The sequence below is a fragment of the Anomaloglossus baeobatrachus genome, chromosome 10 (genome assembly GCF_048569485.1).
Source record: "Anomaloglossus baeobatrachus isolate aAnoBae1 chromosome 10, aAnoBae1.hap1, whole genome shotgun sequence".
Taxonomy (NCBI): Eukaryota; Metazoa; Chordata; class Amphibia; order Anura; family Aromobatidae; genus Anomaloglossus; species Anomaloglossus baeobatrachus.
Window position 1 is genome coordinate 47,307,151 of NC_134362.1, and position 20,976 is coordinate 47,328,126.

General features: G+C 52.4%; 1 protein-coding gene across 1 annotated transcript in view; it reads left to right on the forward strand.

Annotated features, from left to right (window-relative positions):
- MTA2 (metastasis associated 1 family member 2) overlaps positions 1 to 20,976 on the forward strand; it is a 103,316-nt gene that overhangs the window by 33,921 nt on the left and 48,419 nt on the right. Inside the window, exons 4-16 of the mRNA XM_075326549.1 lie at positions 11,811 to 11,928; positions 12,193 to 12,256; positions 12,335 to 12,452; positions 12,891 to 12,993; positions 13,106 to 13,205; positions 14,014 to 14,202; positions 14,296 to 14,370; positions 14,461 to 14,519; positions 14,846 to 14,943; positions 15,041 to 15,180; positions 16,907 to 17,135; positions 17,224 to 17,313; positions 17,395 to 17,519. Coding sequence (XP_075182664.1) covers positions 11,811 to 11,928; positions 12,193 to 12,256; positions 12,335 to 12,452; positions 12,891 to 12,993; positions 13,106 to 13,205; positions 14,014 to 14,202; positions 14,296 to 14,370; positions 14,461 to 14,519; positions 14,846 to 14,943; positions 15,041 to 15,180; positions 16,907 to 17,135; positions 17,224 to 17,313; positions 17,395 to 17,519 — 1,508 coding nt within the window. The remainder of the gene's footprint in view (positions 1 to 11,810; positions 11,929 to 12,192; positions 12,257 to 12,334; positions 12,453 to 12,890; positions 12,994 to 13,105; positions 13,206 to 14,013; positions 14,203 to 14,295; positions 14,371 to 14,460; positions 14,520 to 14,845; positions 14,944 to 15,040; positions 15,181 to 16,906; positions 17,136 to 17,223; positions 17,314 to 17,394; positions 17,520 to 20,976) is intronic.

A 20,976-nucleotide genomic window follows, 5' to 3' on the forward strand; every position in this document is an offset into this window, starting at 1 on the left:
TACTTTGTGTGGCCTCCGGAGGCAGTAGCTATACACCCAATTGTCTGGGTCTCCCAATTAGAGCTAGAAGAAAAGGAATTTACGGTAAGTAAACAAAATACCCTTCTTACGGTAAGTAAACAAAATTCCCTTCATCGTTCCTATGGGAGACCCAGACATTGGGTGTATAGCTTCTGCCTCCGGAGGACACACAAAGTACTACACTAAAAAGTGTAGCTCCTCCCTCTGAGCTTATACACCCCCTGGAGAACCAGATCTAGCCAGTTTATCGCTTTGTGTTCAGGATACATCCACACATGCATTCTCATCTGATTTTTGGAAAGAGTTTGAAGAAAAGCGGGTCCATGTCTGGACTCCCGGCATGTCCCTTCTCACCCCACTGTGTCGGCGGTGTTGTTAAGGTTGATTTCCAAGGCTGGAGCCTTACATGCCGCGCTCCTTCACCATCCCTCCTGGGCTCTGGCTTGAAGTGGGAGCCAGCACAGTCTCCATGCTTGGCAGGAGACCGGTCTCCATCCGCAGCCCTTCAGGATCCTGCTGGACCGGAGCACTCATCCCCAGGGACTTGGAACCCTGCGTCTCAGCAAGCTAAGTACCTGAGACGTTTATATATTGGGGGTCCCTGTACTTTATTGTTGTGGGAGAGTGTGCTGACTGTGTTTTATGACATTTCCGACGGGTTCTCTGGCTGTCGCCTGAGAACCGCGCCGATGGTGCCTGCGCGCCGGCCGCACTGCTCAAATTTAGGCCCCGGCTTCGCCGGAGGCCTAGTTTCGGTTTCTCTGCCCTCGTATGTCACTCATGCAGAGGGACAGGCTCGGCTCCACCCGGCGGCCGTTCTGCACAGGGGAGGGACACTCCTCACTGCAGTGTGTGTCTCCTCCCCTGTAGGTCTCTATGGCCCTCCAGATCCCGCTCCTCATAAAAGTCCCGCCCCCTCTCTTCGCTCCGGCGGCCATTTTCTCAGCGTTCTCTCTGCAGCAGCGCTGGTCTGCAGTATCTCTGCTGAGATGCTGTGCTTGGGGGTCCGGGCTTCGGGATCTGGAGGGCACACAACACCGCTCCAGCGGTCTGTGTGGACCTCTGATTATACTCTCTGGGGTTCATTCTCTGGCACAGCCCCCACTCCAGCAGCATGTCTCACACGAGGAGCAAGGCTCCAAAGCTGTACTCAGTATGCACTGCATGTAAGCTCCTGCTGCCTGAACCAAGCATATTCCCACATTGTGATGCCTGCTCTAACCTGGCGGTGCCTCAGCCTGGAGTCTCACCCCCAGTGGTCTCTCAGGCTGCCCCTGCTCCTGTGGCTGAACCCCCGGCTTGGGTAGAATCCTTTTCCAGGTCTATCTCCCAGTCTTTTGCTGAGTCCATGGGACTTCTGTCCAGGACTTTGCTGAACATGCATCAGCCCCTTTCACAGGGTGCCTCTGCTGCTAGGGGTCTCTCAGGACCGGAGCTCACAGAGGATTCATCATCTGGTCCCAGACCCCGTCCTTCTAAGAAGAGGCGCAGGGTTCCCTCTCCCTCCTCGTCCCGCGGCTCTGATTCAGGAGCTGACTCGCAGGATGAGGAGGATGCCTTTACGGGGGGGCTCGGAGGTTAACTCCTTGTACCCCATTGATCTGTCCGAAAGTGACTCAGATGTTAGTGATTTGATTGCTTCCATTAATTCTGTACTGGACCTCAATCCGCCAGTATCAGAGGAGCAACCCTCTCTGGCAGAAAAGCACCAGTTTACCTCGCCTAAGAGAGCAAAGAGTGTGTTCTTTAACCACTCCAGTTTTCAGGCCGCTGTGACCAAGCCCAGGGCGTGTCCTGACAAACGCTTTCCAAAGCGTGGTTCTGATGACCGTTTTCCCTTTCCACATGAGGTGGTCAAGGAGTGGGCTCAGTCCCCAAAGGTAGACCCCCCCCCCCGGTGTCTAGGCTCTCAGACCGGACCGTTGTGTCGGTGGCTGATGGCACCTCCCTTAAGGATTCCACTGACCGCCAGATTGACCTTCTGGCCAAATTCGTATATGAAGCGGCGGGGGCCTCGTTTTCCCCGACTTTTGCAGCAGTGTGGGCTCTCAAAGCCATCTCTGCTTCTCTAGAGGAGATGCATTCCCTCGCCAGGGAATCTATGCCCGAAATGGTTACCTTAACTTCCCAAGCTTCAGCTTTTTCATCCTATGCCATGTCTGCCATGCTGGAGGCTTCTCACCGCACTGCGGTGGCTTCCGCCAATTCCCTCGCTATCCGCAGGATCTTGTGGCTTCGTGAGTGGAAGGCAGATGCTTCTTCAAAGAAGTACCTTGCTGGGCTCCCTTTTGCTGGGTCCCGGCTGTTCGGAGAACAGCTGGATGAAATTATTAAGGAAGCTACTGGCGGGAAGAGTACTTCCATGCCACAAACCAAAACCAGGAAACCTGTCCAGGGTAGGTATCAGTCGAGGTTTCGTTCCTTTCGTTCCTCCAACTGGTCGTCCTCTAAGCCCTCGGCCTCGTCCACTAACTCAGCCAAGGACCAGAAATCCAACTGGCGCCCGAAAGCGCGTCCACAGAAGACCGCAGGAGGTGCTGCCGCTAAGGCAGCCTCCCCGTGATTATCTGTCCGCGCCAGCAACGTCCTTAGTCGGTGGCAGGCTCTCCCACTTTTGCGACGCGTGGTTTCAACACGTCTCCGATCAGTGGGTGAGAGATATCATATCTCACGGCTACAGGATAGAATTCTCTTCCAGCCCGCCAAACAGATTTTTTCTCTCAACTCCCCCCTGCTCCAAGGCCGCCGCCTTCTCACAGGCCGTGGCATCCTTGCAGGCCAACGGAGTAATTGTACCAGTTCCCGCCCGGGAACGGTTCAGAGGTTTCTACTCAAATCTCTTCCTAGTCCCCAAAAAGGACGGTACCTTCCGGCCCATCCTGGATCTCAAGCTTCTCAACAAGCATGCTCAGGTGCGGCACTTTCGCATGGAGTCTCTGCGATCGGTCATTGCCTCAATGACCCAAGGGGATTTCCTGGCATCCATCGACATTAGAGATGCCTATCTGCATGTGCCAATTGCAGTTTCACACCAGCGTTGGCTACGTTTTGCGATCGGAGAAGATCATTTCCAATTCGTGGCTCTCTCTTCGGGTTGGCCACAGTTCCTCGGGTATTCACCAAGGTCATGGCAGCAGTGGTTGCGGTTCTGCACCTCCAGGGGTTGGCAGTGATTCCTTACCTGGACGACCTTCTAGTCAAGGCTTCATCCAGCGCAGACGGTCAGCGGAGTGTCTCGCTCACTCTCGCCACTCTAGCCCAATTCGGGTGGCTGGTCAATCTTCCCAAATCCACCCTGACTCCGACCCAGAGTCTCACGTACCTAGGGATGCAGTTCGAGACTTTGCCGGCACTTGTGAAGTTGCCCTTAGTCAAACAGCAGTCCCTCCAACTGGCGATGCGCTCTCTGCTGAGGCCCCGTCGTTATACCCTCAGGCGCCTGATGCAGGTGCTGGGTCAAATGGTGGCGTCAATGGAGGCTGTTCCCTTTGCCCAGTTCAATCTGCGTCCCCTGCAGCTGGACATTCTCCGCTGTTGGGACAAGCGGCCTTCCTCCTTACACAGGTTAGTGGCTCTGTCGCCACAGACCAGGAGCTCTCTTCAGTGGTGGCTTCGACCCCTCTCCCTGTCTCAGGGGCGCTCCTTCCTGGCCCCGTCCTGGGTGATCCTCACCACGGATGCCAGTCTATCCGGCTGGGGAGCGGTATGTCTCCACCACAGAGCGCAGGGCACTTGGACTCCGTCCGAGTCAGCCCTTTCGATCAATGTGCTGGAAACCAGAGCCGTGTTTCTAGCTCTCCTAGCTTTTCACCACCTGTTGGCGGGCAGGCACATCCGAGTCCAGTCAGACAACGCGACAGCGGTTGCCTACATCAATCACCAAGGCGGTACACGCAGCCGCCTGGCAATGTTGGAGGTACAACGCATCCTTCAATGGGCGGAGGACTCCAAGTCCACCATATCCGCAGTCCACATACCAGGCGTGGAGAACTGGGAGGCAGATTATCTCAGCCGTCAAACCGTGGACGGTGGCGAGTGGTCCCTGCACCCGGCAGTGTTTCAGTCAATCTGCCGCAAGTGGGGCACTCCGGACGTGGACCTAATGGCATCCCGTCTCAACAACAAAGTTCCTGTTTACGTGGCTCGCTCCCACGATCCTCAGGCATTCGCTGCGGACGCTCTGGTTCAAGACTGGTCCCAGTTTCGCCTGTCCTACGTGTTTCCCCCCTCTAGCTCTCTTGCCCAGAGTCCTGCGCAAGATCAGAATGGAGGGCCGTCGAGTCATCCTCATTGCACCGGACTGGCCCAGGCGAGCTTGGTACCCAGACCTGCTCCATCTGTCCGTAGAGATGCCGTGGCATCTCCCGGACCGTCCAGACCTTCTCTCGCAAGGTCCGTTTTTCCGCCAGAATTCTGCGGCTCTCAAATTGACGGCGTGGCTCTTGAGTCCTGGATCTTGACGGCTTCTGGTATTCCTCCTGAAGTCATCTCCACTATGACTCGGGCCCGTAAGTCTTCCTCCGCTAAGATCGATCACAGGACTTGGAGAATTTTCCTGTCCTGGTGTCGCTCTACCGACCATCCTCCTTGGCCATTCTCCTTGCCGACCCTTCTGTCTTTTCTACAGTCCGGTCTGCAGCTAGGACTGTCCCTCAACTCTCTCAAGGGACAAGTCTCAGCTCTGTCAGTGCTGTTCCAGCGGCGTCTCGCTCGGCTGGCTCAGGTCCGCACCTTCATGCAGGGCGCGTCTCACATCATTCCGCCTTACCGGCGGCCCTTGGATCCCTGGGACCTTAACTTGGTTCTCACGGTTTTGCAGAAACCCCCCTTTGAGCCTCTTAGGGAGGTTTCTTTGTCTCGTCTTTCACAGAAAGTGGCCTTTATAGTTGCCATAACTTCCCTCAGGAGAGTCTCTGATTTGGCTGCGCTCTCTTCGGAGTCACCTTCTTTGGTTTTTCATCAAGACAAGGTGGTTCTCCGTCCGAATCCGGACTTTCTTCCTAAGGTGGTCTCTTCTTTCCACCTTAACCAGGACATTACCCTACCTTCCTTTTGTCCGGCTCCTGTTCATCGCTTTGAAAAAGCGCTGCGTACTCTGGATCTGGTGCGTGCTCTCCGGATCTATGTGTCTCGCACCGCTGCTCTTAGGCGGTGCACTTCTCTTTTTGTGCTAACCACAGGTCGGCGTAAGGGCCTCTCTGCTTCTAAGCCGACCTTAGCCCGTTGGATTAGGTCGACCATTTCGGACGCCTACCAGTGTTCTCAGGTGCCTCCCCTGGCGGGGATCAAGGCACACTCGACCAGAGCTGTCGGTGCCTCTTGGGCTTTCAGGCACCAGGCTACGGCTCAGCAGGTCTGTCAGGCTGCCACTTGGACTAGCCTGCATACCTTTTCAAAGCACTACCAAGTGCATGCTCATGCTTCGGCAGATGCGAGCTTGGGCAGACTCATCCTTCAGGCGGCTGTCGCCCACTTGTGAAGTTAGGCTCCGCCTACTTCTCAGTTTTTCTGTTTATTTCCCACCCAGGGACTGCTTTGAGACGTCCCATGGTCTGAGTCTCCCATAGGAACGATAAAGAAAGAGAATTTTGTTACTTACCGTAAATTCTTTTTCTTATAGTTCCGTATTCGGAGACCCAGCTCCCTCCCTGTTGCCTGTTGGCAGTTTCTTGTTCCGCGTGTTATCACCGGCTGTTGTCGTGGACAGAGGCTCCGGTTGTTCCGGCTCTTGCTCTGTTCTACTTGTGGGTGGCTATTCTCCTTCAGCTTTTGCACTAAACTGGCTGGGTCTGCTCACCAGGGGGTGTATAAGCTCAGAGGGAGGAGCTACACTTTTTAGTGTAGTACTTTTGTGTGTCCTCCGGAGGCAGAAGCTATACACCCATGGTCTGGGTCTCCCAATACGGAACTATAAGAAAAAGCATTTACGGTAAGTAAACAAAATTCTCTTTATTTGTGCCTTAGCAAAAGAAGGGAATTTTGTTTACTTACCGTAAATTCCTTTTCTTCTAGCTCCAATTGGGAGACCCAGACAATTGGGTGTATAGCTATGCCTCCGGAGGCCACACAAAGTATTACACTAAAAGTGTAAAGCCCCTCCCCTTCAGCCTATACACCCCCCGTGCTGCCACGGGCTCATCAGTTTTGGTGCAAAAGCCCGAAGGAGGAAAAAATTATAAACTGGTTTAAAGTAAATTCAATCCGAAGGAATATCGGAGAACTGAAACCATTTAACATGAACAACATGTGTATACAAAAACAGGGGCGGGTGCTGGGTCTCCCAATTGGAGCTAGAAGAAAAGGAATTTACGGTAAGTAAACAAAATTCCCTTCTTCTTTGTCGCTCCTTATTGGGAGACCCAGACAATTGGGACGTCCAAAAGCAGTCCCTGGGTGGGTAAATAATACCTCATAATAGAGCCGTAACGGCTCCGTCCTACAGGTGGGCAACTGCCGCCTGAAGGACTCGCCTACCTAGGCTGGCATCTGCCGAAGCATAGGTATGCACCTCTTAGTGCTTCGTGAAAGTGTGCAGGCTCGACCAGGTAGCTGCCTGACACACCTGCTGAGCCGTAGCCTGGTGTCGCAAGGCCCAGGACGCTCCCACGGCCCTGGTAGAATGGGCCTTCAGTCCTGAGGGAACCGGAAGCCCCGAGGAACGGTAAGCTTCGAGAATTGGTTCCTTGATCCACCGAGCCAGGGTTGACTTGGAAGCTTGTGTCCCTTTACGCTGGCCAGCGACAAGGACAAAGAGTGCATCCGAGCGGCGCAGGGGCGCCGTACGAGAAATGTAGAGTCTGAGTGCTCTCACCAGATCTAACAAGTGCAAATCCTTTTCACCTTGGTGAACTGGATGAGGACAAAACGAGGGTAAGGAGATGCCCACTTTTCTGTCCTTTCATCTCAATCAGGACAAGGCAAATGGCCAGGGAGAAAACCCCTGAGCAGAGCACCACGACAGGAATATTTTCCACGTCCTGTGGTAGATCTTGGCGGACGTTGGTTTCCTAGCCTGTCTCATAGTGGCAATGACCTCTTGAGATAATCCTGAAGACGCTAGGATCCAGGACTCAATGGCCACACAGTCAGGTTGAGGGCCGCAGAATTCAGATGGAAAAACGGCCCTTGAGACAGCAAATCTGGTCGGTCTGGCAGTGCCCACGGTTGGCCGACCGTGAGATGCCACAGATCCGGGTACCACGACCTCCTCGGCCAGTCTGGAGCGACGAGGATGACGCGGCGGCAGTCGGCCCTTATCTTGCGTAACACTCTGGGCAACAGTGCCAGAGGAGGAAACACATAAGGAAGCCGAAACTGCGACCAATCCTGAACTAAGGCGTCTGCCGCCAGAGCTCTGTGATCTTGAGATCGAGCCATGAATGTTGGGACCTTGTTGTTGTGCCGTGACGCCATTAGGTCGACGTCCGGCATCCCCCAGCGGCAACAGATCTCCTGAAACACGTCCGGGTGAAGGGACCATTCCCCTGCGTCCATGCCCTGGCGACTGAGAAAGTCTGCTTCCCAGTTTTCTACGCCCGGGATGTGAACTGCGGATATGGTGGATGCTGTGGCTTCCACCCACAGCAGAATCCGCCGGACTTCCTGGAAGGCTTGCCGACTGCGTGTCCCACCTTGGTGGTTGATGTAAGCCACCGCTGTGGAGTTGTCCGACTGAATTCGGATCTGCTTGCCTTCCAGCCACTGCTGGAACGCTTTTAGGGCAAGATACACTGCCCTGATCTCCAGAACATTGATCTGAAGTGAGGACTCTTGCTGAGTCCACGTACCCTGAGCCCTGTGGTGGAGAAAAACCGTTCCCCACCCTGACAGACTCGCGTCCGTCGTGACCACCGCCCAGGATGGGGGTAGGAAGGATTTCCCCTTCGATAATGAGGTGGGAAGAAGCCACCACCGAAGGGAAGCTTTGGTTGCCTGAGAGAGGGAGACGTTCCTGTCTAGGGACGTCGGCATCCTGTCCCACTTGCGTAGGATGTCCCATTGAAGTGGACGCAGGTGAAACTGCGCGAAAGGGACTGCTTCCATTGCCGCCACCATCTTCCCCAGGAAGTGCATGAGGCGCCTCAAGGGGTGTGACCGACCTTGAAGGAGAGATTGCACCCCTGTCTGTAGTGAACGCTGTTTGTCCAGCGGAAGCTTCACTATCGCTGGAAGAGTATGAAACTCCATGCCAAGATATGTCAGCGATTGGACCGGTGTTAGATTTGACTTTGGAAAATTGATGATCCACCCGAAACTCTGGAGAATCTCCAGAGTAACGTTGAGGCTGTGTTGGCATGCCTCTTGAGAGGGTGCCTTGACCAGCAGATCGTCTAAGTAAGGTATCACTGAGTGACCCTGAGAGTGGAGGACCGCAACTACTGTAGCCATGACCTTGGTGAAAACCCTTGGGGCTGTCTCCAGGCCGAACGGCAGTGCCGCGAACTGAAGGTGTTCGTCTCCTATGGCGAAGCGCAAGAAGCGCTGATGCTCTGGAGCAATTGGTACGTGGAGATAAGCATCCTTGATATCGATCGATGCTAGGAAATCTCCTTGGGACATTGAGGCGATGACGGAGCGGAGGGATTCCATCCGGAACCGCCTGGTCCTTACGTGTTTGTTGAGCAGTTTTAGGTCCAAAACAGGACGGAAGGACCCGTCCTTCTTTGGAACCACAAACAGGTTGGAGTAGAAACCGTGACCCTGTTGCTGAAGAGGAACCGGGACCACCACTCCTTCTGCCTTCAGAATGCCCACTGCCTGCAGAAGAGCCTCGGCTCGCTCGGGAGGCGGAGATGTTCTGAAGAATCGAGTCGGAGGACGAGAGCTGAACTCTATCCTGTAACCGTGAGACAAAATGTCTCTCACCCAACGGTCTTTTACTTGTGGCAGCCAGGTGTCGCAAAAGCGGGAGAGCCTGCCACCGACCGAGGATGCGGTGTGAGGAGGCCGTAAGTCATGAGGAAGCCGCCTTAGTAGCGGCACCTCTGGCGGTCTTTTTAGGGCGTGATTTAGACCGCCATGCGTCGGAGTTCCTCTGATCCTTCTGCGGCCTTTTGGACGAGGAGAATTGGGACCTGCCCGCCCCCCGAAAGGACCGAAACCTCGACTGTCCCCTCCTCTGTTGGGGTGTTTTTGGTTTGGCCTGGGGTAAGGATGTTTCCTTTCCCTTGGATTGTTTGATGATTTCATCCAATCTCTCACCAAACAAACGGTCGCCAGAAAATGGCAATCCAGTAAGCACTTTTTGGAAGCCGAATCTGCCTTCCATTCTCGCAGCCACAAGGCCCTGCGTATTGCCACCGAATTGTCGGCTGCAACCGCCGTACGGCTCGCAGAGTCCAGGACAGCATTAATAGCGTAGGACGCAAATGCCGACGTTTGAGAGGTTATGGACGCCACCTGCGGCGCAGACGTACGTGTGAGTGCGTCAATTTGCGCCTGACCAGCTGAGATAGCTTGGAGTGCCCATACGGCTGCGAATGCTGGAGCAAAAGACGCGCCGATAGCTTCATAGATGGATTTCAACCAGAGCTCCATCTGTCTGTCAGTGGCATCCTTGAGTGAAGCTCCATCTTCCACTGCAACTATGGATCTAGCCGCAAGTCTGGAGATTGGAGGATCCACCTTGGGACACTGAGTCCAGCCCTTGACCACGTCAGGGGGAAAAGGGTAACATGTATCCTTAAGGCGCTTGGAAAAACGCTTATCTGGACAAGCTCGGTGTTTCTGGACTGCCTCTCTGAAGTCAGAGTGGTCCAGAAACATACTCTTTCTTTGTACGCTTGGGAAACCTGAAACGGAATTTCTCCTGCTGAGAGGCTGACTCCTCCACTGGAGGAGCTGAGGGAGAAATATCCAACATTTCATTGATGGACGCAATAAGATCATTCACTATGGCGTCCCCATCAGGAGTATCAAGGTTGAGAGCGGCTTCAGGATCAGAATCCTGATCAGCTACCTCCGCTTCATCATACAGAGAGTCCTCTCGCTGAGACCCTGAACATTGTGATGATGTCGAGGGGATATCATAGCGAGCTCGCTTAATCGGTCTGGGGCTGCGTTCCGTGTCAGAGACCTCACCCTGGGATCCATGAGACACCCCGGGAGGACATTGCTGTTCCAACTGAGGGGGACCAGGGGGCAATGATTCCACAGTGCCCCTGGCTTGAGATGCCGGCCTGGACTGCAAGGCTTCTAATATCTTAGCCATAGTCTCAGAAAGTCTTTCAGTAAAAACTGCAAACTCCATCCCTGTCACCTGGACAGTGTTAACAGGTGGTTCCTCCTGGGCCACCCTTAGCAGAGGCTCCGGCTGAGAAAGTGCCACAGGGGCCGAGCATTGCACACAATGAGGGTCAGTGGAACCTGCCGGCAGTATAGCCGTACATGCTGCACAGGCAGCATAGTAAGTCTGTGCTTTGGCACCCTTGCTATTTGTGGACGACATGCTGTTGTCTCCTCTGAGCAATACAGGAGGGTATATAGACAAAAATCAACAGTGCACCATACAGTGTAAAGTATAGCCTATAATCATATAATCTATAAGTACACTTCTGCACTAGTGGGGCCAGCACCACAGGTGCTGCTTACCGCCTGCGCAAAGCGGTTGTGTGGTCACCCGAATTCCTGCCTGGGTCTCCCTGAGCTTGTCTCTCCTCTCCAGCGTTAGCAGAGCTGAGAGGAATGGCTGCCGGCGTCCTGGGGAGAGGAGGGAGCCGTGGGCGTGACCCAGAAAAGTGCGGGAACTGGTGCCCCACTGTGCAGAGTGAGGGGGGTGGAGTATGCAAAGCATGCTCCAGCCCTCAGTGCTGCCGTCCTGTACAGCGCCCCGCCCTTCCCCTGATTGGCAGGGCTGGGGGCAGGAAGAAAACGAGACTAGGCCGCAAAAGCCGGGGACTCGAGTTATAAGCGCGGCCGCCGTATAAGCGCGGTCGGCGCGGAAGTCCCCGGCGCACTAACAGTCCCAGCCGCGCCGCAGTGATAACCATGGCAGCGGCGGTCAGCGCGGCAGTCCCCCTACACGAACACACTCAGCGACGCTGAAGTGTGTAATGGCACAAACGCAGTCAGCGCTGCTGTCCCCGGTGCACTAGCACACCCAGCAATGCTGGAGTGTTGCTGTGCGCGGTCCCCACGGGGACACAGAGTACCTCAAAGTAGCAGGGCCATGTCCCTGAACGATACTCGGCTCCTATCCAGCATGGTCCTCAGGAGCTGTGCCTGGAGACCGAAAGGATCCCACTTCACCCAGAGCCCTAATTGAGGGATGGGGAAGGAAAGCAGCATGTGGGCTCCAGCCTCCGTACCCGCAATGGATACCTCAACCTTAACAACACCGCCGACAAGAGTGGGGTGAGAAGGGAGCATGCTGGGGGCCCTGTTATGGGCCCTCTTTTCTTCCATCCGACATAGTCAGCAGCTGCTGCTGACTAAGCTGTGGAGCTATGCGTGCATGTCTGACCTCCTTCGCACAAAGCATAAAAACTGATGAGCCCGTGGCAGCACGGGGGGTGTATAGGCTGAAGGGGAGGGGCTTTACACTTTTAGTGTAATACTTTGTGTGGCCTCCGGAGGCATAGCTATACACCCAATTGTCTGGGTCTCCCAATAAGGAGCGACAAAGAAAGTAACAATTCCTTGCACAGTCTTTCCCACTACAGTCTATGGGAGTTTTGGAAAGAGCCCGTGGATGGTGACCTGTGGGAATATTGCACCTGCTGTCATCTCTTTTTGTCTATAGATGACTGTATAAGTCTGATGGGGGTTTTTTTTTTTCACCTCTTTTGTAGGGGAATTTGAGGAGGAATCAAAACAGCCGACGGTGGGTGACCAACAGAGACACCAGCTGAAACACCGCGAGCTATTTCTGTCCCGGCAGTTTGAGTCCTTGCCTGCTACACACATCAGGTATGTTCATGTTAACGCATTGCAAAATTTGGGGTACGCGGAGTCTAAACCCCATTAATCTGTTTGTTTGAAAGGGCTGCGACTCTACTGCAGGTGTCAAGACCCTATTTGTGTCCTAATTCCTCGCAGCGCTGATGGGTTTCTTTTCACATATGTCCGCTACTTTATTAGCCATCATTTCTTTATGGGCACTGTATGATTTTTAGCTTTTCAGGTAGAATCAATAGCCAGACACTGACATTATTTATTTTTTTTTCTCTGCAGGGGTAAATGTAGTGTAACTCTGTTAAACGAGACTGACATTTTGAGTCAGTATTTGGAAAAAGAGGTAAGCTCGTCAAGTCGTATCCTCATCCCCTTTTGCCATATTGATCCCGCGCTTTACTAATCCTCCTCCTGGTTTTAGGATTGCTTCTTCTACTCGCTGGTGTTTGACCCAGTACAGAAGACTCTGCTGGCCGATCAAGGGGAGATACGGGTCGGCTCCAAGTACCAGGCGGAAATTCCTGACCAGTTAGCAGAGGGTGAGTAACTGGACGGCAGGAGCTCTTCATAGTGGTCCTTAAAGGGGTTCTCTGCTCAATTGTTACATTTGTCAAGGGAGGGGGTACCAAGGCAGTAAAACGATAAAGAAAAATATATATACCCCTCCAGACTCTGCTCCCACCCCAAGTGATGACATCTCTGAATGGTGAGCTGGCCACTGATTGGCTCCAGTGGTCAGTGATGGCATCGCTTCCGGTCTGGCAGCGAGCGCCGGAGCTTGGAGAGAAGTCAACTGGTTAATAATATTTTATTTACTTTTACCACCCTGGCAAATTTAATCAATGAGCAGAGAACCCTTTTAAGTTCTGTTTATAAGGTCTGACCCTATAGTATGATTTTCAGTTCTTTCCTAAGTACTTCTCTATGTAACTTCTTACATTATAAGACTCCGGTCACTAGTCTGCGTCGTCTTTCAGGTGAATCTGATAATCGAAACCAACAGAAGATGGAAATGAAAGTGTGGGATCCAGAGAATCCTCTGACAGACAGACAGATTGACCAATTTCTTGTGGTTGCGAGGTAACTTTTAGCGCTCTCTCGTTGCAATTTATTTTCTCTCTTCAGCCACGTCCGCTCTTTTCCAGCTCTGCGCATTAAAAACAACTCTCACGATTGTCCTTTTTATTCTTAGAGCTGTTGGCACATTCGCGAGAGCCTTGGACTGCAGCAGCTCGATAAGACAGCCGAGCTTACATATGAGCGCGGCGGCTGCGTCTCGTGACATCACTCTGGTAAGAAAGATAAAAAAAAAAAAAGTCCTTTTTAAACTATTGGTTTTCCCTTCTTTATTCTTTCACTGTTTTGGATTTACCGGATGTTTCAGATTATAAGACGCACTTTTCCTCCCAAAAATTTGGAAGGAATATGAGGGGTGCATCTTAAAATCCGAATATACCGTAGGCTACCGGGAGGTTAATTGGCAGGGGGCTATCTGTGCGGTGGTACGTGCAGTTGGCAGAGAGCCTGTCTGTGTGTGCGGGCGGCCGGCAGAGTGCCTGTCGGTGTGTGCGGGCAGCTGACTGCCTCTGTGTGTCCCGGCGGCCGGCTGCCTCTCTGTGTGTCCCGGCGGCCGGCTGCCTCTCTGTGTGTCCCGGCGGCCGGCTGCCTCTCTGTGTGTCCCGGCGGCCGGCTGCCTCTCTGTGTGTCCCGGCGGCCGGCTGCCTCTCTGTGTGTCCCGACGGCCGGCTGCCTCTCTGTGTGTCCCGGCGGCCAGCTGCCTCTCTGTGTGTCCCGGCGGCCGGCTGCCTCTCTGTGCGGGTGGGCGTGGTGGCAGCTGGGTGTCCCGGCTTCAAATGATGGCGCTGAGAGTCAGCGAGTGCGCAGATGGAGCTCTTGGATGAGAGCTCCATCTGCACAAGATACTTAGTAATGTAGTGATGATGACCTTCTGATAAAACACTGATTGTACTGAAACAATCAAATCGTAATAAGTGATACATCACTTGATGTTAAACAAAACTGAGAAAATTCTCCTGACAAAGGTTCTACTACTGATCCAATGAGATTTGTGTTGATCTCTTCTGCTCTTTTCCCCTCTAGTTTCATGCCATGGATACACTACAGAGGAACGGTTATGATCTTGCTCGTGCCATGTCTACTCTCGTCCCTCAAGGAGGTCCGGTCCTATGCAGGGATGAGATGGAGGAGTGGTCTGCATCAGAAGCCATGTTATTTGAGGAAGCTCTGGAAAAATACGGAAAGGATTTCAATGATATTCGGCAAGACTTTGTAAGTTCAGTGACGGCTTTGATCTGTGCTATATTAACACTGTCTCTCTTAAATACAGAGATTTAATGCCCCTTTTTTCCCCCAATTTTCAAGCTGCCTTGGAAGTCTCTGGCCAGTATTGTCCAGTTCTACTATATGTGGAAAACTACAGACCGATACATTCAGCAGGTAAGACGTGTGTATGTGCTAATTATTGGTAAGTAACGGGGACACCAGGACTAAAAAAGGGAATCCCACCCATTCGGGTTCTTTTTGCAGAAACGTCTGAAGGCCGCTGAAGCAGATAGCAAACTGAAACAAGTCTACATCCCAACCTAGTGAGTGAAGCTTTGTATTCTGGGTTTTTCAGTTGTTTGGTTTTTCTTTAATAACACATTTTTCCAGCACCCATGACAACACCACAATGTAAGGGTGCCGTCATGGGTTCAGAAAAAACACATTACCGGTAAGTAATTACGTATTTTTCCAGCACCCATGACAGCACCCTTATATCGTGGTGCCGTCATGGGTTCAGAAAAAACACATTACCAGTAAGTAATTACGTATTTTTCCAGCACCCATGACGGCACCCTTACATCGTGGTGCTGTCATGGGTTCAGAAAAACCACATTACCGGTAAGTAATTACGTATTTTCCCGTTTAGCACCAAACCCAACCCCAATCAAATTATTTCTGTCGGAGCCAAGCCTGGACTGAATGGAGCCGGTTTCCAAAAAGGTCTTACCTGTGAAAGCTGCCACAGTAAGCTCTCTCCTCTCTTCATTGCCGTTACTTTTTGTCCTTATCTCTGCATATTCTTCTCCCCCCTCTTATATTATTTTTTTGCTCCCTGTTACAGCCACAGTGTCGGCACAGTGGTATGCATGGGGTCCACCCAACATGCAGTGTCGCCTTTGTGCTTCTTGCTGGATTTATTGGAAGAAGTATGGAGGACTTAAAACGCCAACTCAACTTGAAGGCGCCACTCGCAATATAGGGGTGCGTCTCTGAACATTTATGCCGCAGACATCTACGTAAAATCAGTCTTCCCGTGTATCTGTTTTATAAGAAAAGAAGAAAACCTTTAAAGTGAACCTGTCAGGTGAAATAAGCAACCAGAACCACGAGCAGTTCTGGGTGTGTTGGGGGAGACCTCAAGGGGGTCTCTCTCAGGGTCTCAGAGGAGGATTCTGAATCAGAACTGCACAGATGTATATGAATTAGGAAAAACGACCACACAGAGACGTATCTCTATACGGGAGAAGCACAGTGCTATTCTGACCCTTGTATTCAAAGCATAACATTCTTATACAGTTTTTTTTCTGTATTGTCTCTTAACCAACCAATTAGCTTGGGTCTAGCTCATTCCCTTATTTAGTAATTAATAATAATTCCACAGCGCTTTACATACATCAGCAACACTGTCCCCATTGGGGCTCACAATCTAGAGTCCCTATCTGTATGTCTTTGGAGTGTGGGAGGAAACCAGAGTACCCGGAGGAAACCCAAACAAACACTGGGAGAACATACAAACTCCTTGTAGATGGTGTCCTTAGTGGGACTAGAACCCAGGACCCCAGTGCTGCAAGGCTGCAATGCTAACCACTGAGCCACCGTGCTGCCCCGATTTGAGCAACATTCCTTAGTAAAGCATTTCACAGGTGTCTAGGCATAGACGAGAGTCTATGGATAGAACAATGTCAGTTACTTATTTGAAACTACAGATGAGTATCTCTTCTATTCATGAACGTCAGTTACTCATTCATGAACTAAAACTTATTCTACTTAGCCCTGAGCATAATTTGTTTTGGTTATACATTCTGTTAATATTTCAATTAGGTATATGTGGAGAAGCAATACATAAAGCATTCAAAGGACAGATCATCTTATATTACACTGGACAAACGATTCATAGCCTAGGCCTTCACAGATGCATATTTCTAATCCCTGCCTAACCGTCCCTGTATATCGTAGCATAGATAAAGAGATCTTTCGAAAAAGTATTTCTAAAGATCCTTTTGATATGCTAATGCGCTCAGGGACTAGTTGCAAGGGCTTTAGTTCATGCGCTCATTCCACCCTCTTATGCATGCACGCTCACAGGGGTGTAATAACATGCTATTCAATAACCATTACCCAGCGTCATCGGTGGTGATGCATGTACCTATGTCCATTGTCACCACCTCTCAGACGCCGGGTTTAGGGGCAGTGCGAATGATCAGAAATTATTGCACTTCCGTTCATGCGCACAGTGAAGCCGGGTGTACGCGTCCCGGCTTCAGAGAGGTCTAGTGCGCATGACCGGAATTGCCGGGGACTTCACACCATGCGCGCTGACCCTAAGCTATGTGTCTTAGCGATGGTGACAGTGGAAACAAATACGCGTGTCACCGCTGATGACGCTGGGCAATTGGCATTGAATAGCATGTTAGCACGTCCCTGTGGGCAGAATGAGCACAGGAACTAACGCCCTTGGGACTAGTCCCTGAGCTCATTAGCAGATCATAAAGGATCTTTGAAATACTTTAAGATCTCTTTATCTATGCTACTAGATACAGGGACAATTAGGCAGGGATTAGTAATATGCACCCGGAACTGCTCGTGGTTCTGGCTGCATATTGGACCTTACAGATTCCCTTTAAAGGATGGAAGAGATCCACTGTAATGGCGGTAACTTTTTCTCTATCTTGCTCTGACAGCATTTTTTTTTTTCTCTTGACTTTAGGAGGCCCATCCTCGCACCCATCTATCTCGGCCTGAGGCCCAGAGCTTGTCTCCATACAGCTCAAGTGCAAACCGTGCTAAGCTATTGGCAAAGAACCGGCAGACGTTCCTTTTGCAAACGACCAAATTAACCCGCATTGCACGTCGTATGTGCAGGGACATCTTGCAGCCCAGGCGAGCTGCACGACGACCCTACGCCCCGATCAACTCAAATTCCATTAAAGCAGAATGTGAGTTGTCTAAAGTATTGTCATTTTCTTACTTCAGTGCCTAGTAACTTTTCCGAACTTACCAAGTCATGTCAACCTCTCTGGCCAGGTTCCATTCGACTACCGAAAGCAGCTAAAACGCCTCTGAAAATTTCGCCGCTAGTGCGTCCGCCATTGGCAGCCATTGTAAAAGAGCTAGGTAAGACCTAATTTTATTTTTCTTCCCTCTTCTTGTTTTTTTTTTTTTTTTTAATGTTCTGATTAACCTTTGTTTTCTTAGCTGCCCAAGCGCCATTGAAACCGAAGACTCCTCGGGGAACAAAAACTCCAATAAACCGTAATCAACTGAGTCAGAGTAGAGTCAGTAGTATTGGTGTACTGCCCGCCAAAAGAGCATTCGAGCCAGTAAGTATAGGGTTAATGGTCGCACCTTGCCGCTGAGCCATTTACTGCACTAAAATAAAAAAATGTGTGTGTATATGGGTATGTGTATGTACTGTATTTTTCATTTTATAAGACGCACCGGATTATAAGACGCACCCAAAATTTAGAGATAAAGGTAAAAAAATAAAAATGGGGTCAGTCTTATACGGAGGGGGGCAGCAGTGGTGGTGAAGTGGGGTCACAGGAGGCAGAGGTTGTGCTGGCAGGCGCGGCGGGTCAGTGGCATCAGCAGCGGCAGGTCAGCAGCGGCGGTGGGTCAGTAGTGGAGCAGGCCGGTGCGGTGAGTGTCCAAGTCTGTCCCCAGTCCCGGTTCAAATGATGGCGCCTGGAGTGGCGCATGCGCAGATGGAGCTCTCATCCAATGGCTCAATTTGCGCACGCGCTGACTCCCTTCGCCATCATTTCAAACTTAGATTGCAGAAAGACTGGGCCACATGCCGCACAGCCACCTCAGTCCGCACAGCCGCCAGCCCGCACGCACAGAGTGGCAGTCAACAGGCCCTCCACCTGCAGAGAGAGGCAGCCGCCACAGCTATATTCGTATTTTAAGACTCACCCCTCATTTTCCTCCCAAATGTTTGGGAGGAAAAGTGCGTCTTATAATCCGAAAAATACGGTAAATATAAAATGTGTATATCATATATAATTTTTTTTTTTCCCTGCAGGTTACGGTTATAGGAAATATGTCTAATCTGAGAGCAGCCTAATGTCGGGGCAGATATGCTGATTCCAACAATATGTCACTTACTGGGCTCTAGTTTTCATAGAATCACTGTTTCTTTGTCGCTCCATTGGGAGACCCAGACAATTGGGTGTATAGCTTCTGCCTCCGGAGGCCACACAAAGTATTACACTTTAAAAAGTGTAACCCCCTCCCCTCTGCCTATACACCCTCCCGTGGATCACGGGCTCCTCAGTTTTATGCTTTGTGTGGAAGGAGGCACACATCCACTCATGCATTCTCATACTTAGTTATGTCGGTTGGAAGAAAAGAGGGCCCCCACGGGGCCCCCGGCATGTTCCCTTCTCACCCCACTACGTCGGCGGTGTTGTTAAGGTTGAAGTACCCATTGCGGGTACAGAGGCTGGAGCCACATGCCGTCTCCTTCACCATCCCTTATGCGGCTCTGGGAGAAGTGGGATCCTAAGCGGTCATCCATTTGCTGGGACCGTGCTCCATCCGCAGCCCCTGTGGGAACCTGCCGGACCGGAGCCTCTTCAACCTCAGGGACCGGGCCCTGCAACTCAAAGGTACTCTGTGTCCCCATAGGGGACTGTGCAGGGAGCGCACCTTCTTCCCGGAAGCCGCGGCAGCTGCTGAATTGAGGAGGCCGGTGGACATCCGCGCCGACCGTGCCTGCTTGTCGGGCGCGGTCTCAAATTTAGTCCCCGGCTTCATCGCAGCCTAGTCGCAAAAATCCCGCCCCCGGGCCTGCCTGTCAGGGGTAAGGGCGGGATTACCGGCATGACGTCGGATGTGAGGGCTGGAGCATCCTGCATGTCTTCCTCCCCCCTCACTGATCACTGTGGGGACCCCAGATTCCCGCACTTCGCTGGCGCCGCCCACGGCTCCACTCCTCCCCTGAGAGCTCCGGCAGCCATTTTCTGGCATTCTGCCGGTGGAGGCTTCTCAGTGAACAGCTCTGCAGCTCCGGGGGATCCAAGACAGGGAATCTGGAGGACACACTCCGCTCGTTAGCGGTCGGTAAGCCACACCGGTCACCCGGTGCTGGTCCCCCTAGGGTGCCGGAATAGACACATATATATATGCTACATATATATATATCTGTTCGGTCGGGCTGTATACCCATTTCCCATATACCCTCAGTGGTCACTCTCCTAGGAGACAACAGCATGTCGTCCACAAGGAGCAAAGCTGCTAAGGCACAGGTTTTTTTCGCGGCCTGTACCTCTTGTGGGGCTATGTTACCTGCGGGTTCCACCTACCCTCACTGTGAGCAATGCTCGACTCCTGCCTCACTTGCTCAGCCGGAGCCTCGGACACTGGTGGGCCCCTCGGCTCATGTAGACCCCCCTGCTCCCCCTGACCAGGCTGCAGGGACAGAGTTCGCCTCTTTTGCTGAGAAACTCTGAGTCACTCTCTCAATCCATTGCACAGTCTATGGACAAATGGTCTTCTAAGCTGCTAGAGGCTTTGCAGTCCAGACCGGACCTTTCACAGGCCCCGGCCCCTCTCGGTCCACGCCACAGCGCGCTCCCAGGTTGGCACCTCGGTCTCAGGCGGAGGACTCCTGCGAACCGCAGTCCTAGACCGGCTAAGCGGGCTCGCTGGGACTCTTCCCCCGACTTCCTCTCGCTGCTCGGGATCCCAGCTTGAGGACTCTCTGGAGGACGAGGCGGAGGTCGCAGCTCAGGGCTCTGACCCTGACGTCGCCCTTAACCTTGATACACCTGAGGGGGACGCCTTAGTAAATGATCTTATCTCGTCCATCAACCAGGTGTTGGATCTCTCTCCCCCGCCTCCTCCTGTAGAAGAGTCGGCTTCTCAGCAGGAGAAACACCAGTTTCGGGTCCCCAAACGTACGCGCAATATGTTTTTTGATCACTCTAACTTCAGGGACGCTGTCCAGAAGCCCAGAGCGGTCCCGGACAAGCGCTTTGCTAAACGCCTCACTGACACGCGTTACCCCTTCCCATCTGAAGTCGTTAAGGGTTGGGCTCACTGTCCCAAGGTGGATCCTCCAGTCTCCAGATTGGCGGCTAGGTCCGTGGTGTCTGTTGCAGATGGCTCATCCCTGAAGGATGCCACTGACAGACAGAGCCATCTATGAGGCCACGGGCGCGTCTTTTGCCCCGGCCTTTGCAGCCGTGTGGGCACTCCAAGGAATCTCGGCTTGTCTGACTGAGATTAATGCTGTCACACGTAATTCTGCTCCGCAAGTTGCGTCTTTGACCTCTCAGGCGTCAGCCTTTTCGTCCTACGCCATGAACGCCGTCCTGGACTCCGCTAGCCGTACGGCGGTAGCATCTGCTAACTCCGTGGCAGTCCGCAGGGCCATGTGGCTGCGCGAATGGAAGGCAGACTCGGCTTCCAAGAGGTTCTTAACCGGTTTGCCGTTTTCTGGCGACCGTTTGTTTGGCGAACGATTGGATGAGATTATTAAGGAATCCAAAGGAAAGAATTCCTCCTTACCCCAGGCCAAACCTAAGAGACCTCAACAGAGAAAAATCCAATCGAGATTTCGGTCCTTTCGTCCCTCCGCCAAGTCCCAATCCTCTTCGTCCAACAGGCCGGAGAAAGGCCAGAGGAACTCCTATGCGTGGCGGTCCAAGTCACGCCCGCAAAAGGCCGCAGGAGGCACTGCCTCCAAGACGGCTTCCTCATGACTCTCGGCCTCCCCTGGCCGCATCCTCGGTCGATGGCAGGCTCTCCCGCTTTGGAGACGCCTGGTGGCCA